Below are 17,543 nucleotides of genomic sequence, written 5' to 3'. Positions count from 1 at the left end.
CGGGGTGGACCCGCTGCCGCTGCCCGCGGCCGGGGGCAGGCCCCGGACCCCGCACAGCATCACCGTCACCCCCCCGGCCACGCCGCAGCCCAAGCGCCGGCACCGCCTGAAGCCGCCGCGGACGCCGCCGCCCCCCTGCAGCAGGGTGTTCCAGCTGCTGCCCAACTTCCCCACCCTCACCAGGAGCAAGTCCCACGAGTCTCAGCTGGGCAACAGGATAGACGAAGTTCCTCCAATAAAGTAAGTTTCCTCCCAGAATGGAGCTGGGGCTCTCCCCGGCAAAGGCTGCCCTAGGTAGGCAGGAAAATACTGGCAATGCAGCAACCTCAGGAGCCTGTGCAAAGCCAGAGGTGTCAGTAAACCTGACAGCACATGCTGCAGGCAGCAGTTCCTGCTCTAGCAAAGTGTGTACCTGTCACAGGAGTATCGGTGCCTAAAAATATATATCTTTTCTTCTTTCTAGGTTCGGTAAGAGATTCTCACAGGGGTGTCTGCCGTGCCTTGCTGAGAGAGAAGAACCTGTGCTTGTCAGCTCCCTGTTGGCCATCCCTGGGCAGCCTCTGGAGGTTCTCCACTGGCCCTCCTATCCCAGAGCTTCTCTTAATTGAGCAGGAGCTTGGCCTGCCACAGAACCACAGGGTTTTCCTTGGTTGCACCTGGTATTTTCTAGGATGACACAAGCAAGGCAAAGGAATACTGATGTTTCAAGGGTTAAAGCCAGGGGGTGCTTATCTATGACCATATGTGCCAGACAGCTGGCACAGATGCCTCTTGGTGCAGGAATTTCACATCTAGCCATTTAGTGGCTTTGGATATGCATTGCCCAGTGTCTCTGCAGTGAAGTTAAGACACTTGTGTGCAGCTTTCTGAGGAAGCTGCAGCAGGTATTGGAATGTGGGGTGTTCCCTGTGTGCTGAGGAGTCTGTTCATGTGGGTGATGGCTGGCAGGAGCAGGACTGGGTTTCTCCAGGGCCACTGGGAGTTCTGGCCATCCTGAGGTGTGTCCCAGACACCACCTGTAACCTTGGAAGCTAATGGAGAGAGATTGGAGCAGCTTGGAAAGTGTCCAAAAGTATCTGGGTATTAAAAGCATGTATGAAAGTCCAAGCACTGCACATATAGCTAATGCCATTTAAAACAAAAATCTGAGGAATTACTTTCAGAAATAGAAAGATTGTAAAATGAAAGTGCCAGCAGAAATCTAAGCATTTCTCTGGGGAGAGTGAGATAATTACTGTGATAAATGAAAAAGGCATTAGAATAAACTCAAACAGAAATGAAGGATTTTGGTGCTCCTCTTCATATAGACCTGTTGGCTGGGGAGAAGTGTCTGCTGTGGGCTCTGGTGAGTCCTGGACAATCCCAGACTGGTTGATATTCATTCAGTGAGGATTTAACCATCTGACCCGATGTTCACAGCCTTCTTTACTGCTGTGCTGGGATTGTTTGGATGGCCACACTAGGCCAGCAGCATTTCTAGGAACAGCAGCTAGCCATTCCAGCCTTTTCCAAGAGGCTGAGGATCACAGATGCCTCTAGGAGCTCCCTGGACTAATGATAAAAAAGACTGTGGTGCCATCTATGGTCAAGTGAGGAGACTGGCTCTGAGCCAGCCCTGCTGCTGTACTGACACTTGCACATTGGGGTTTGCCTCAGATGTGCAATATTTCTGTAGATTTCGTTCAAGAAATGATGCCAGAATTCTGAGTATTGGAGAGTTTTCAGGAAATGATGTGCTCCAACCACTGGCATGCTGGTTTGGCATTTGGAAGTCTAGATCTTACTTTCTGCACTTAGCAGAAAGTTAGGTGAGCTCACATGTATGTTTTCATTCTTCTGGGTCATGCTGGCCCTGTCTAGAAAATTGAGATAATTTTCAGTGAAATAGAATATTCTGAAATCTACTGACACTGCAGGAAAACTGGGTGATGGCATTTGTGGTAAACCAGTTGGGAGTAAAGTCTGACTTTCCACTTTAAGAATGGCTTAGACCTGATGAGATGGACTTCTGTAATCCTTAAATGTAAAACATCATGATTTATCCAATCATATGGAAACAAATACAAGAGCAACTTCACAGGGGGCAAATCAGTCTGAGCTATGTTCCTGTGACTCCTCATGGCTGGAGGTGCTGACCTGGGGCAGTGACTGCTCAGTTTCTGTGCAGGGTGGTGAGCACATGTCAGCAATGCTTCCCTAAACCTTCCTCTTGTCCTCCATCAGAGCTCTCCCAGGGATCCCCCCAGACGGTACGAAGAGACTTTGGCCTGGCTGTGACTCACAGGTGAGCAGCCCAGGCAGGGCTGTGGTGGCACAGGACCCTGAGATGGGTTTGGAGTCGGGTCTCGTGTCTCACTGCCAAGTTCAGCTACCTACAGATGTTCGTTTTCCCTCAGGCATCAGCTAACGTCAGTTTTCCCTCTCTTGTCTCTGGCAGGTTCTCTACAAAGTCCTGGTTATCTCAGATTTGCCAAGTGTGCCAGAAGAACATGATGTTCGGGGTGAAGTGTAAGTACTGCAGGTGAGCACACGGGGATGGTCTCCTTCAGAACAGCCTGGAACTGGACTCACCACAGCCTGCAGTAACTCCTCTCTCTTGATGTGATGCACTTTTGGCAGTGGCATCATTTTTTCAGTCCTTCTGACCTGGCAAAGGGATACTCCTGGCACAACTCACACTTGAAGGTGGCAGCCTGACACGTGAATGAACCAAATTTGTTTCCTTGCCACAGGCTTCCTACCTCATCCTGGGCAAATCTTGTAGTGGGAGCTAGATCCCTAAATAACAGCCAGGATATTAATTTTTGTTTCTCTCTCAGGCTTGTTAGTCCAGAGGACTGAGATTTTACTACTTCATGGTTGCTGGCTGAGAGTCAGTGAAAGTAACTCTATTAAAAATAAATCAGATGCTAAGATATGTTTGTGGTTTCATTAGCTTGAATAATAGAATTCTCCATACGAATGCCTGGTGCTCTGGGGCTGAGCATTCCAGAACTCATTCTGAGATTAGCATAAGAATTACAAATTAAGGGTAGGCTTCTTCTTTTTGGGAAAGAACAAGTTGCTATTTAACATGTAATGGTTATCTTTCAGATTAAAATGTCACAACAAATGTACTAAAGAGGCACCTGCTTGTAGAATATCCTTCCTTCCCAGTGAGTAATTTTCTACAAATTCTAGGCACTTCAATGTAATTGATGGTATGGAAAGAATAAAAAGTCTCATTAAAGCTGTTTCTCTCCCTTCTCCAAACTGTTTTTCAGTAACAAAAATAAGAAGAACAGAGTCTGTCCCATCTGATATCAATAATCCAGTAGACAGACCCACAGAACCCCAGTTTGGAACTCTCCCCAAAGCACTAACTAAAAAGGTATGAGGTGGCTGAGGCATGTCCAGAGTCCCTGGGGAGCTGCAGTAGGGAGAGGTTGGATCTCACTGGTTGGAGAGCTTTCACTTTGCAAGACTTGGATATGAGACATTTTGTCCCTGTAAAACGGGGGTTGTGCAGAGCTCCAGGTGCTTATTCAGCACAGCAATGCCATGATTAAGCCTGGGAACAAGTTCCCTCTGTTTGTTGTGCAGCAGACACAGGGGAACTCCTCCTTTCTCTTTATTGTTCTCTCACGAGTGTCTTTCCCTGCTTTGCAGGAGCATCCACCAGCAATAAACCACCTGGACTCCAGCAGCAATCCTTCTTCTACAACCTCATCCACTCCCTCTTCTCCAGCACCTTTCCAGTCTTCCAACCCTCCCAGTGCGACGCCGCCGCCCAACGCGTCCCCCATGGGCCAGAGGGATGGGCGGTTCAACTTCCCAGGTAAACTGCTCCCTGCCAGCAGGCTCTGCAAGAGGCTGATCAGGAATTCACAGGGACTTGTGGGTGTCTGAATACATGGTCGTGCCTTAAACAAGGTGTAAAACTGTATCTTATTATCTGATAGAATGAAAATGTATTCCTTACAAATTCTTAAAGGGTATCAGCAAGATATCTTTGCAGGAAACAGACTATTGAGGAATGTTTCTCCTTTTCCTTTTTGGAGAAGGACTGAAGAAAAAAGCTATTTTTCCCCTCCTTTCCCCTTTGTGCTGTACAATGCATGCTGCCTGCAAAGTGTGCTCACCAGGGGCTTTCAGTCAGGAGGGAGGTGCTTGCTGGAGCAGGCTGTAAAAGTGAGAACTGGAATGAATTACCTTACCAAACCTTTCCAAAATATAACCCACAATCAACACCAACTTTTAAACCACTGTCAGGCATAACTGGTAGAGAGAAGTTTACCCTTCATGCTCTATGGACTGAGAGCCCCAGTGTGCAGCTTTAACCAGAGCTGAGAGGGGCAAGTATCTCTGACAAGGGCAAAGATCTAAACAGTGAGAATAAATGGAATTCCTTTGACTTGAAGTCACATGGTGCTCAGTAGCTACTACATCTGGCCTTCAACACTGCTGAATTTTGCATCAGCTTCTGACCTGTGAATTCAAGTTGCTGTTTGAGCCTGCTAAAAAGGACCAGAGGCAGTTCAGTGTAAGGATTCCACTGCAGCTACTTTGCATTGGGACAAACTGCTCAGATTCACTGAAAAAATAAAAAAGGCAGATGGTTCATGAGCTTCAGCTTCTGTGGGGGCACCTCTGCGAAGCTGAGACACGAGAGCACATCACATCACACCTGATGTGGGCCTGCCTTGCACATTCCTGGGCTCTCCCTTTGCCCACCAGGCTGTTTGAAAGAGGTGGCACAGCTTGTGTGTGATACCTGTCATCTGTCAGGGCCCTCCCAAAATGCATGTGCTGAAATTCCCCCCAGCAGGCTGATAATCCACTAATCTGTTCCCAGCAGTGACCTGGGACTAATTCATTGTATGCACATGAGGCACTCTCTGATGATCCATCCTCTAACTTGTTTGTGTTGTTTTGTTTTTTTTTTTCTCCTGGTTTTTTTTTTTTTTTGCTGTTCGTTTTTTACAAAACCCCAATTAATTAAAAAGCTGCCTACTACCTTCAGCATAGACAACAGTTTGTCTTCCCAGGTGAGTTGATTGTTTTAATTCTACTAACCAACTTCTACTGCCAAAACATAACTTGTTTGTAAACCTCTGCATGCTGCCCAAGGACAATCATTCTGCTTTCAAAAACCTGTCTAAAACAATCCAGACTTTCTCTTACCTCAGTGTGTACTCAGGCCTCTCTCCCCCTAATCTGAGGTGTGATTTATGTATTGAGATGGAACTTTGAATATTTAGCTGTAGAACATTTGTTTCCTGCTATGGGATTCTATTCACATCCATGTTCCTCCTTTCTAAAGACTCACTTTTATGGCTCTGTGCCTGGCCAAAAGGATTTTACAGATATGTGGGGTAAATGGAAGAGGACTGGGCTCAGCCAACCTGCAGGCAGGTTGATCATAGGAGAGATGAGCATAGTTTTAAATCAGTAAAAGAATAAAATCACTTTGTCTGTGGTCGAGTTTATAATTCCTAAACAAGAAGCAAATATTTGCTATTGCAGTGTTAAAACTTGCAGTCTATAGGAGATTGAAGTGTAGAAGATGAATCATAACTGTTTCTACTTTCCCAGAAATTCCCAGTCCTGCACAAACAGCACAGCTTCCAGAAACTGCTGCAGACACTAAGTAAGTAGAGTTTTAAATCTTTTCATTTGCACAGCATTTACCTGGTAATCCTCAAGTCAGCCCAGAAGTGCTGTGTTATGGCCAAAACCAGATTTAACACCCAAGAATTCCCAGGGTAACTTTAGTCAGTGAGGGTGATGCTGGTATTGCCAGTTTTATAAAGCTGAATATGACACTTAACTCTAAATGGCACACTAAGGAGTCCAAGCCTTTAATATCTAGTCCTGGTTGTGTGAAGGGTCAGATGAAACAAAGTTGGAGTTCTGTACCTTGAAGGGCACAGCACACTGAGCTGCAAACAAACAGCTCTTTCAGGATCCCAATTGCAGGGCATGGAAAAGCTTCCAGCCTGCATTGCCAGCTGCTCCACTGCAGGTGTTTCAGGGGTAGGAATGGGAGCATCTATTCCTGGAACACAGTGTAATAATATCAGAGCCATGCCACTGCCAAATCAATTCCTGCCACTTAATTATCAAGAACCACTTCCAATCTTTGTCCCTCATTTGCCAAAGTGAGCTTAGAGTCCTTCTCTTTTACATGGAGCAGGAATTGTATTTTTCTCTGCTTCTGTAACTGTCGGGATCTGTTCTGTATTGGCTTCTTCTGCTCCCTAATGGCAGCAGAGGCCCCCATTCCCCAGTGATGCCCAACTGTTCTCACTGTTTCTGTTGCAGCGCTGCCCAGCAGCCGGGCACGGGCGGAGGCGCACGGGAAGCACAGGTGGGTTTGTGGTTTGCCCCGGAGGTCTCTGGAGCAGCCTGTGCTGCTGGGCTGCTCTGCCACCCCAAGGGACTGCGAGCACACCTTTCCCTTCCCTTGCTGGGGACAGGTGGAGGAAGCAGAGGCGGGTAAGTCGGAGCCCGAGGACGACGAGGATGAGGTGGAAGATTTGCCCAACCGGCGGCCGCACCTGCAGGGGATGATCTACCGCAAACCCAGCCAGACCAGCGTGTACCTGCAGGAGTGGGACATCCCCTTCGAGCAGATCCAGCTGGGGGACCCCATCGGCCAGGGCCGCTGGGGCAAGGTCTACAAGGGCAAGTGGCACGGGGAGGTGGCCATCAGGCTGCTGGAGATCGACGGCAACAACCAGGATCACCTCAAGCTCTTCAAGAAGGAGGTGATGAACTACAGGCAGACCCGGCATGAGAACGTGGTGCTGTTCATGGGAGCCTGCATGAACCCCCCTCACCTAGCAATCATTACCAGGTAAGGAGAGAGATCTTTCTATTGGTTCTACTGGATATGTATTGTAGAGCTAGCTAATGTTCTCTTATATAAACATTTCCTGTAGCTTCTGCAAAGGAAGGACGCTGCACTCCTTTGTGAGGGACCCCAAGATCTCCCTGGACATCAACAAAACCAGGCAGATAGCACAGGAGATCATTAAGGTAAGAGCTTGTTATGCCAAGAGAGCCATTGGGTAGGGCCTCAGCCAGAGCTCAGAGCTATACACAGGACTGGGAGCTGCTCCCTCAGCCTCTCCCCACACCTTCCTGCACAAATCCCACAGGGGCCCTGCCCCCAGTTACAACTAATCCCTGACACTGGAGTTAGGAAGGGGGAATGTGTTAGAAAGCAGGGTATGCTTGGAAATAATAAAACCCCAAAAACATTTCCATCTCTGCTGTGTTTCCCAGGGCATGGGGTATCTCCACGCAAAGGGGATTGTACATAAGGATCTGAAATCCAAAAATGTCTTCTATGACAATGGGAAAGTTGTGATCACCGACTTTGGATTATTTGGAATTTCGGGTGTGGTTCAGGAAGGAAGGTAAGCGGAGGTTTCAGCGCTTGGTTCCAGCTCTGGAATGACAAATGGTCACATAGGGAAACATTTCCTGCAGTGCACAAGAAGCATCCATTGGTTTAGTACACACTCAGTTTGCGTTGAGCATGTTTGCTTTGTTTTCCTTTTTAGCAGAGTTCTTCCTACAGTTGCAGTAGCACAGCTAGAGAGTTTGGATTAAGACTCAGAGTACAGAACAAACAAGACCTTAAGGCCAGGAAGGAGCTGTGAGTGTCAGGCTGACACGTGCCTATTTGTTAGCATGGCAAGAAAATTAGAAACAAAACATCACCAAAAACATTGGAGTAAATAAAGCCAAAGCATCAGGTGCAGCACAGATATGGCCTCCACTCCAGTGTTTTAGTCCTGCTTCTTTCTTTTGGACTCAGGAGGGAGAATGAGCTGAAGCTGCCTCATGACTGGTTGTGCTACCTGGCCCCTGAGATTGTCCGTGAGATGGCCCCAGGGAAAGATGAAGACAAGCTGCCTTTCTCCAAAGCTGCAGATATCTATGCCTTTGGGTAAGAAAGGAACACCCAGGAGTACCACGAGAGCTTGCTAAGTGAGACTGGCTCCTGCCCTAAGCCTTCCAGTCAGCGCTCCCCTTCTCTCAGAGTCAGGATTCCAGCTGGGACACATTTTCCTCACCTATTCCAAAAGTCATGGGTGGACGGGGTTTGCTGCACAGCCTTAGGCGCCTCCCAGAGCTCAGCTGAAGCAGCTGGAACAGTGCCAGCATTGGGTACTTTGTCTGTCAGGAGCAGCAGAGGCCTGACCCGTGTGTTGGCGTTGCAGGACCGTGTGGTACGAGCTGCAGGCACGGGAGTGGCCCTTCAGGACCCAGCCTGCAGAGGCTCTCATTTGGCAGATCGGCAGCGGAGAGGGAGTGAGACAAGTCCTTGCCACTGTCAGCCTGGGCAAAGAGGTCAATGTAAGTACCTCAGCTGCAGGAGCCCCTCATACAGCTGCTCGTCAGGCACAGAGGGGGCTGCTTCCAGAGAGTTATTATACTCAGAACTCGAAAGAGAAAGGGCAGGAAAGAGAACAGATGAGAATGGGATAGGTTTAGCCTGTGCCTGTAACTGTGGTGCAGAAGTGAACATCCCCAGCACGGGACACTCTTGGGCTCTGACAGTGTCCAGGCCCCCTGTGAGCAGTGTCTGCCTGGGCTCACACACATCCCAGTGCTCTGACAGTTTTCTGGTCTGCACAGTTGACCCATGAACTGAGATAATGAGTGAGCCACCACTGTCCTCTGCAGGAAATCCTCTCGGCCTGCTGGGCCTTTGACCTCAGCGAGAGGCCCAGCTTCACTGTCCTCATGGAAATGCTTGAAAAACTGCCAAAACTGAACCGCCGGCTCTCCCACCCAGGGCACTTCTGGAAGTCTGCTGAGTGAGTACCTGCTGCTGGTCACAACACTGATGCCATGCAATTTGCTAACCGTGATTTCTGAGCTTTATTTGCTTTCCTGGGGCTGTCAGATCTGGCAGGGTGGGAGCGCTGCTCCTCTGCTTCCTGGGAAATGATGTGACTAAGCCATGAGCCTCAGACAGTTTGTTTCCTACTTCACCATATTCACCTCCCTCCAGCAGCTGACTGAACCCCTGTTTGTGTCAGAGAATATCCACAAGAGCATTGGGAAGGGCCCACACTGACCCCAGAGTAGTCAGAACTTCCCCAGTGATGGTAATGGCAGTGCTGCCTGAGGAGGGGAAGGACCCAGGAACTGTTTCCCTCTGAAGTGGTTCAGACTGCGTGGGTTTGAGGCCACAGACTGTGCCCAGTGCCCATTCACCAGGCCTTGGCTCAGTGTTTCTTTTCATCTCCTCAACTGCTCATATTTACTTTCTCTTTGTTCTGATGTTTAACCCACCCCTTCCCTTCCTATAATCCTTCACCCTCTTTCTGCAACACGTGATCAGAACCACCCAAACTCTTGACACAGGAACGGTCGTGGCAGTTTGGTCTCTGCTGGGTGTGGGGGCTTTGGAGTTTTGGTTGAAAATTCTGCCACTTCTCCTGTGCAATTTCCCCCCCATTTGTACTGGATCCCTGACACACCAGTGATGTCCAACAACTTTAAACTGCAGAAGGCTTCCCCCAGACTCTGGCCTCACCCTCACACAAAGAACATGCACTGAGCAGTGGAGCTCCCCCCACCTCACCCAGATCCTTTCACACACTGCACTAACCCCTGCTGCAGCCTGGGCGAAGCTGTACAGTGTGTAGTTCTCAAGGGCTTGCTTTAAATAACTGAAAACTAACTCTCATGGTGTCTTTTTCCCTTCCCTCCCATATTTCTTTGTAGGTTGTAGCTACTGGTGCAATAACGGGCTCCACCTTGCATGCTTCCATGTGTCGTATCCTAACCGGCAACTTGGACAATCACCTTCCATTAAAAAAGCAAAACCAAACCACGAAATTAACCCACGGACATAATCAACACTTTATCCGAGTTCTCCTGTCTGCCTTTGGCTTGGTGTGGGCTGTAGCTTCAATAACCACTCCTGTCTGCGAGACCCTCCTGGCTAACACCGGGCTCCTGTGCCACGGCAGCTGAGACTCCTCTGGGCAGGGCACGGGGCCGCTCGGCCCGAGCAGGTGCACACAGGGCAGGGTGCCTGTCCTGCCTGCAGCTCAGGGCTGTCCCCAAACTGCTGCACCCCTGCGTGTCCGCGAGGCCCCGAGCCCCTCTGGGGCTGTGTCCCTCGGCTGCAGGTGACAGGGACATCGTCACAGCCCTTGCGCTGCAAACCAGCAGGAGCTGAGGCCAGGCCGGTTCTCCCTCAGGCACAGAGCCAGCACTGCAGCCAGGGTCAGTTCTTGAGTGGAAGGAAGGATGGTCCTTGCTCTGCTTGGAGCAGCTGAGGGTCCTGTGCCCACTGAGAACCAGGCTGGGGCAGTGTCTGGGGCAGGTCCATGTGGGTCAGCTGGGATCAGCTACAAAGCTGTGTGAAGGAGGAGGAAAGCAAGAGCAGCCTTCAGCTCCTCCCCTTGCAGATCCAGGCCTCGGAATGTTAACAGTTTGCTTCTGTTTACATCGCTGGGCAGCAGAAGGACTCGATGTAGGGCCTTGGCAGGGTCACAGCTACCACAGCAAACATGTGCCTTCTAGAAAAGGTCTTTCTTCATTGGTTTGGAGGGGAGAGGACAGGGACAGAGGAGAGCACACACCAAGGGGGTTTCTGCTGCCTGAGGACAAGCTCCCACATCATTCCCTGAGCCTCCTCAGGAAAGCTCTGAGCTGAAAGTGCTTCTGGCTCTGCCAGCAGTGTGAGAGCAAGGGGAGAGACCCCTTTATATGTTTGTAGGGCCTGGGGAGGAGCAAATGGATTTGGGTTTGTTCTGTTGGGGTTTCTTAGCCTGTTCATGTACCTTGTCAAAATTCCCCTTTCTCTTACAAAGAAAATTCTGACAGTTTTTCCTTCCCTTCTACTTCAAGAGAAGCAAGTGCCCACTGAAAACCAGTGTCAGGCTTCTACCCATGGCAGAGACCTGGGAAAACTTCCTGCTCCTCCCCCCTGGGCAAATCAGATTGTGCAGTTTCTTCCCAGTGATAATGTTTGCATGAATAACTTCATGTGTTTGCTGCTGAGTTACTTGAGCATCTCTTGGGTGAACTGAAGTGATGCAAGAGCAGAACCAAACTCACTGCAGCTCCTGTGATAGGGCAGTAGCTTTGTAAGATGAATCATCAGTAACTGTGTCCCCCTCCCTTCTCCTCTCCCTCCCCACTCTCTGCAGCATTAACAGTAGCAAAGTTGTCCTGCGTTTTGAAAGATTTGGCTTGGGAATCCTGGAGCCGAGTAATCCAAAGCTGTAGGCCGGTGTCATTGTGACCATGCTGGCTGCCTGCTCCCACACAGCACCAGAAACCCTCCCTGGCTGCTCCACGCCGAGGCTGAAGGACCATCAGCTCAGCCCTGTGTCCTGCCTGAGCACCAGCAGCTATTTAACAATGTTTACATGATACTTTTGTGTGAACTATATTTTTTTAAACATAATAAACAGTGAATCAAGTTGAAAACAGCCATTCTCAAATAGCACTGAGGAGCTGAGCTGTTCCTGTTCCCTCCTTGTGTCCGTGGTCAGCAGGAGCCACTCTCTGCCCTCAGAGCGGGGTCCCAGCAGTAGAACAGCGACGTCGCTCCTGCAGGTGTTGCCTTCCAGAGTCAGCTCCCTCCTGAAGGCAGAGCCCAGCCTGCTGCACTGGCATTGCCCAGACCACCCATTGTTCCAGCAGGGCTGCTCCAGCTCTGGCTCACCCTGAATTGGGCTACAGCAGAACAGAGCTGCTGCAGGTGGAGTGTCTGGCCGTGGGGGCTGGCTCTCAGTGACTCAAGTGCTCTTCTCCACAGAACTCACACTAAAACCTGCTCCTTCTCATACAATCCCAGAGTAATTAAGAATTGCTGGCCTTAAAAAATAAACTCATGAGTTGTTACAGCTCTGCACAGGGACCAAATTCTTCTTTTGGTTCAGACACAAGTTTGAGTGCAGGAAAAGGCAAGAGAAACAGGACAAGGGAAAAGCTGTCCATAAATAATGCATTAACTAAGGCCTTGATGCACAGAGCTGCAGCGTCCCTGCACACACACACAGAGGGTTGCCACTGCCTACAGTTGGCCACGTTTGAGCTTGCAAGTTCTCTGTTTGAGAAACATAGGACCAAAGCAGTTGCTTTGAGGAAAAAAACCTTTAAGAATAACAAATCTTGTAACCAAGAAGGCAATATCTGGGCCTGGAGGTTCTGCCTGACCCCAACCCCTGACCTCAGACTTGTTTCAGAGGTTAGTTTTAAAACCAAAACCCACCTCCTCCTCCTCGAGTGCACAGTGTGGAGGTTATGGAGGCGACATGCGTCATCCCCCTTGGAAATCAGCTGCAGGCCCCATTACCAGAGGCTCCCCTTTCCCATCCCTGAGGCTCAGGGGGAGCTCCCAGATCTCTGAGCAGCCAAAGCACCAGCCCTCAGTTTGGCTGCCTTGTGTGAGGAACTAAGTGGCACAAAACCTGAGTTCTGTTGAGCAGAGAGCCTCAGTCCTGTGTGCAAGTCCACTGTAGCCTCTTACAAGTGTTGACAAAGACTTTTTAAATGTGTCTCAGATCAAAAAGAGAAATGGGTTTAGCATGGCCAGGCACTGCAGCGCTGTCCTGAACCCTGTCCCCCTCGGGCTCTGCTGTTCTCGCTAATGGCGTGTCAGCAGCCTGAAGCAGAAGTTGTTTTCCCCCCAGTGCTGCTTAATTAAGAGCAGCATAACACAAACCCAAAGCAGGGAAGAAAGGTGCTGCCCCTGGGCTGGAGCCCTGCCTTAGGGAGGGAAGGGCAGGAGCTGCTGCTGGGTGCAGACTGGCCCTTAGCTCAGTCGGTGTCGAGGGCAGCAGCAGCCTCAGGGTGTCCTGTTTTGGGTGCATAAAGCAGGCCCTGAGAGCTGGGACACCCAGAGTGTTCTGTGTGGGATCAGTGGCCTGGCTGTGCACGGGCCCTGGCTCCTTGCAGCCCCAGAATGAGCCTTGGTCCCTCCTGTGCAGGGCAGGCCCTGTCTGTGGAGCCCTTTGTGTCCTGCCCTGCCCTGGGTCAGGGTGTTGGACTCTGTGGCATGTGCCGAGTCCTGGCACAGGGGGTTGTTCATAGCCTGCCCTTAACAGGGGGATTGGGATCCAGCCTGACCTGGGTGCTGTGTGGGACACCCATAAATTGCCCTCGAACACGAAGCTCATCCTCTGCCCCAGCACAGCCAGAGGAGAGGCTGACAGTGTCTGTGGGGGGGTTTTGTTTTGGCCAGCCTCAGTGAGTGGTTTAGTTTTGGCCAGCCTCTGTGGGTGATTTAGTTTTGGTCAGCCTCTGTGGGTGGTTTAGTTTTGGTCAGCCAGGGGCACCTGGCCGAGCCCAGCCGGGCTCTGGGCACAGAGTTTGGGGCCACAGAGCTGCCCCAGCCCCGCACACCAAGCTGTCCCTGGGTTGTGTTTGTGTCACACGTCCTGCCCCGTGGAGCTGTCAATGTGACAATGCTGTGCAATGCTGCTACAGGAGCCACATGTCAGTAGTGAATGTAAATGGTCGTTACATGGTGAACGTGGACACGTTTTCTTTTCAAATGTGATGTAAACTTTGTACAGTACAAATTTTTTTTTTATATTTTCTATGAACTGAGTGTCTTCCAGAATTGCTATTAAATTAATTACAAACTGTTAGAATTAACAACAGTTTCTGTATTAGTTTATGCAACCAGAAAAAAAAAAGAAAAAGAAAAAGAAAAAAAAAGAGTGCATTCTATGCTACTGGAATTCTGGATATGTAGGAATCTTTTCAGTGAATAAATCTTTGGTCTGGATAAAGCAAGTGTTACTGAGTCCTGGTTTGACCTCTCCCTCCCACTGACTGTAGCTGAACCATACCAGGAGCAGAGTCCCACGGAGACCCCCCCAGCACAGCAGCTCCTCCACCCCCTCTGCTGCCTGCCCATTCCCTGAGGGACACCAGGTGATCTCCCCCTGCAACTACCAAAGCTTTCCCTCCCAGATATGATGAGTCACATTATTAAATGGGTAGCACAACCACCACGGAGTTTTCTTGAAGCACTGAACTGTTTAAGAAGCTGCTTCCCTCCCAAGAGCAGCACTTGAGGCCATTCTGGGCCCCCCAGCACCTTCTCTGTCCTTTGCTCAAGGTCCTGCCACCACCTGCAGTGGGGCAGAGCTCTGCCAGACAGACCGGGCTCTCCCCACTGGAGGGCAATTACCGGGTGTTAATTAATCCCAGGAAAGTTCTGCTGCTGCCAGCAGCTCTGTGCTGGGAATAACGGCGGCTTTGTGCCGTCCTGCCAGGAATGGGCCAGGGCATCATAAAAGCACAGTTTTACATCTCATCCATCTTATCTACATCTCACATGCAAGCAATAAAAAGCTTAAGATAAGTTGAGCTTTGTTGTCTTTTATAAAGAATAAGAAATAATAAATTTAATTCTCAATTATATTTTAAGGGCAGAGATGTTTCATTTAACAAACCAAAGCACGCAAACTCCAGTCCCCCAGCACAAAGGCTCTGCCCTGGCTGTGACTGGAGCAGTTTGATGTTTCCCTGCTCAGAGTTGTACCCCAGAACTGCCCCAGGAGGCACCAGCATCGGGGTCCCTCTGCCCTGGGAGAGCCACAGCAAACAGGAACAGGAGCAGCCAGCACACACCCCCCAACAGAGACAAGCCCAGCACAAAGGGAGCATTTCCAGCCCCTGCCAGCTGCACTGCAACACCCGATGGCATCCAAAACCCCCACACCCAACAGGAACATTTCGCCAGCCCAGCTGGGTGCTCAACAGCAAAATATCCCAGAGCAGCCACAGAAACGGGGGTTCACTCAAAGGAGACACCAAATAACAACTCACAAAGCACAGCTCAGGCTACAAATGAACTGACTGCAGCAGGATCTGGCAAAGCTGGACACACCACGTCTGGCCTCAGCCTCAGAGGTCAGCCTGCTCCTCCCAGCCGAGGCAGCAGCTCCAGCCCTGGCTCCCAGCAGGGTTACTGGGCAGACAGAACCCCTCTGCACATGGACAATGTAACACAGCATTACCAAAACACCAAGGAGAAGAAAAAGCCTTTCACCTACCTGCTCTCACTGTCTCCAGGGCCCAGAGCTCCACAGCCTTGCACATCACCCCAACACAAGCAGCATCTGCCAGACCCTGCCCCACAGACCTTTGCTGGCTCTTGTGATCCTCAGGTGTCCCTAACGAGCCTCAGGTGTCCCTAACGAGCCTTAACCATCCCTCATCCCCCAGCCCCTGCCTGTCCCTATCAGCCTCCAGCTTTCCTGCATTTCCCTGATGCAGGGCCCAACCTTCTCTCACTTCCCTGCACTCATGGACTCTGTCCACACGTTCCCTTCCTTTTCCTTCAGTCAATAGTGTTATGAAAATCAGGGTCCAAGTATATCCCAATGTCAGACTGCTCCCCAAAGCCCAGGAATGCACCCTGTGCACTCAGGGGTGGAGGGCAGCCAGCAGTGCTCTGTGCTGCCAGCCAGGACTCTCCCAGCTGCCCCAGTTCAGCCCAGCTCCTGGGGTTTTACCAGCACCCAAAACCAGGTACAGAACGAGGCTAAGAGCAAGGTCTGTCTGCACCTCAGTGCCCTGGGCACACGGCCTGCTCTGGATGCTGCATTCACTTAAAGCCATATAAATTTGGCTTAAATGTCAATGAAACAAGACACTAATTGCTTCAGAAAGTGTTAATCTAACTCCCAGTCCAGTCCCAGCCCAGCGAGGTGCACAACCACCTCAGTAACCCAGCCCAGTTCCCGGGGCTGAGGGCTGTCCTGAAGCATGCATGAAACACACTGTTCACACATAGCACTGCTGACTTTAGAGTCTCAACTCTGCCTTCATCAATTCCAGCTCCTGGAGATGAGGGATGGCAGCAAAATCTCACCTTTTTAATATGCTCAAATAATCGTGGTAATTTCAGAGAAGGAACTATTTCTGATGTAACTGCAACACCTAGAAAGAGCCCAAGTCCAAATACGAGGGCAGTTTCAGGCCAGTCTCACTCCCTGGTGCAAACCCACACTTGCCTGGCAGTAACAAAAATGCAAAACTGCTGATAGGCAGACTGTAACTGCTGGAGATGCCCTTAGCTCAGGGAGGAGCCAAACCCACCTCACCACAGCCTGAGAGCTGCTTGTTACCTCTGCCTTTGCAGGCTGGAGCCAAGAGCAAGAAGAGGTTCACTGATCCACATGCTTTGAGTATAAAGACAGATTTTATTACAAACAAATCAAGTAAACCAGAGCATAGAATTCAAATGTACAAAGTGCTTTGGAATTTTTGGAACCTTCCTGCTACAGGGTCCGTAACAACAACAGCTGATGTTCATGTACCTGAGTCCTACAAAGCAGAATTCCCCACTGCTACCTGCTGAGCAGACTCATCTGAGGTGGATGCAGCAGGTGGTGCCACTTGGGGACCAGCACATTATTATTTCATTTGCAAACATTGCTCCAGATCCAGGCACATGGCCAGACAATGCCCAGCAACACAGCCATGCATTCACTTGCTTTCAAGTGAAGATAATATGTAAGTAAACCAATCTGATATAAGTAAGGTCACAAAGATAAACAGTATATTAAAAAAATATTTCAGCTCCAGTTAACTTAGTACAAAACTGTAATTTTCTTAGTATGTATAAAAACCACTAGATTATACTAGCATAGATGGTATTAAAAAAATAATTTGCACTTTCACTATTAAGGTAATGTATTAAAATGTCAGAATAAATAGCAATAAAAGTTAAATTTAATATTTTACTTAATTAAGGCTGAGGTTTAAGAGTCAAATCCTACAATCCTATACCCATGCATGATTGAACAAGCGTAAGAAGGAGGATTTGACTCTTTGTTTTTTGAAAATAACAACAAATGTGCAAGTATTGTCTAAAATACAAGTGGATTTGTTCTTCAGCTGGTGGGTTGCAAAGCTCTTTTGACTTCATGTGGGAACACAGCCCCAAATATATCTTCATGGTATCGCTTTTGGCTCTGCAAAAAGAAAGGACACCCAAGAGATGAATGAAATGCTGCCAGCTACTCCGTATCCATCAGTTCAGTAACTAAAAGGCCTTTTGCATTTGTAGCACTGGTTCTGTGATTGTAGATTTTGTTACTGCCAGTGAAAGGGAGCTTCCTGAATCCGGGGCACAAATGCACCAGGACGAGTTCTGATAACAAGAGGGTCTGAAAAAGCAGCAGCCCCAGGCACTGGGTTCTTAGTGATGGGCCCACAAAATTCCTGAACTCCCTTTTCCTCTGTTGGTACAATAAAACCTCAAATCCCTGGTGTTCCCAACACCCTGCAAAGCTGATCCCCAGGAACCCCATGTAAGAGCAGAGTCCCTCTCTCACCCTGACCGAACAGAAGCTGCGCTGGCAGTGCGGGGGCACCAGGCTGCTCCCTCAGAGCTCACACACAGGAGCCCATGGCAGGCACAGGCTGCTCCCTCAGAGCCCGGTCCCTGTGCCCGCACACACGGGAGCTCACGGGCTGCTCCCTCAGAGCCCGGTCCCTGTGCCCGCACACACGGGAGCCCATGGCAGGCACCGTGCCCCGCCCGCCGGGGGGGGCGG

The 17,543-nt window shown here is 49.8% G+C and overlaps 2 protein-coding genes across 2 annotated transcripts in view; one reads left to right on the top strand and one right to left on the bottom strand.

Moving 5' to 3' along the window:
- Positions 1 to 13,664, top strand: part of KSR1 (kinase suppressor of ras 1) — a 22,578-nt gene extending 8,914 nt beyond the window's left edge. Inside the window, 17 exon segments of the mRNA XM_031059822.1 lie at positions 3 to 240; positions 464 to 468; positions 2,224 to 2,284; positions 2,438 to 2,521; positions 3,094 to 3,155; positions 3,264 to 3,370; positions 3,649 to 3,817; positions 4,986 to 5,027; positions 5,575 to 5,629; positions 6,304 to 6,349; positions 6,459 to 6,838; positions 6,924 to 7,020; positions 7,270 to 7,403; positions 7,808 to 7,939; positions 8,214 to 8,349; positions 8,680 to 8,813; positions 11,166 to 13,664. Of these exon segments, the coding sequence (XP_030915682.1) occupies positions 3 to 240; positions 464 to 468; positions 2,224 to 2,284; positions 2,438 to 2,521; positions 3,094 to 3,155; positions 3,264 to 3,370; positions 3,649 to 3,817; positions 4,986 to 5,027; positions 5,575 to 5,629; positions 6,304 to 6,349; positions 6,459 to 6,838; positions 6,924 to 7,020; positions 7,270 to 7,403; positions 7,808 to 7,939; positions 8,214 to 8,349; positions 8,680 to 8,813; positions 11,166 to 11,244 (1,961 nt within the window). The 3' untranslated portion in view covers positions 11,245 to 13,664.
- Positions 13,665 to 16,225: 2,561 nt separating this feature from the next.
- Positions 16,226 to 17,543, bottom strand: part of NOS2 (nitric oxide synthase 2) — a 17,199-nt gene continuing 15,881 nt past the window's right edge. The window contains 2 exon segments of the mRNA XM_031059807.1: positions 16,226 to 17,003; positions 17,446 to 17,463. Coding sequence (XP_030915667.1) covers positions 16,878 to 17,003; positions 17,446 to 17,463 — 144 coding nt within the window. The 3' untranslated portion in view covers positions 16,226 to 16,877.

Source organism: Geospiza fortis, unplaced genomic scaffold (assembly GCF_000277835.1).
Source record: "Geospiza fortis unplaced genomic scaffold, GeoFor_1.0 scaffold538, whole genome shotgun sequence".
NCBI classification, from domain to species: domain Eukaryota; kingdom Metazoa; phylum Chordata; class Aves; order Passeriformes; family Thraupidae; genus Geospiza; species Geospiza fortis.
The sequence above is the reverse complement of the archived record's forward strand: the minus strand, read 5'-3'. Positions and strand labels throughout refer to the sequence as shown.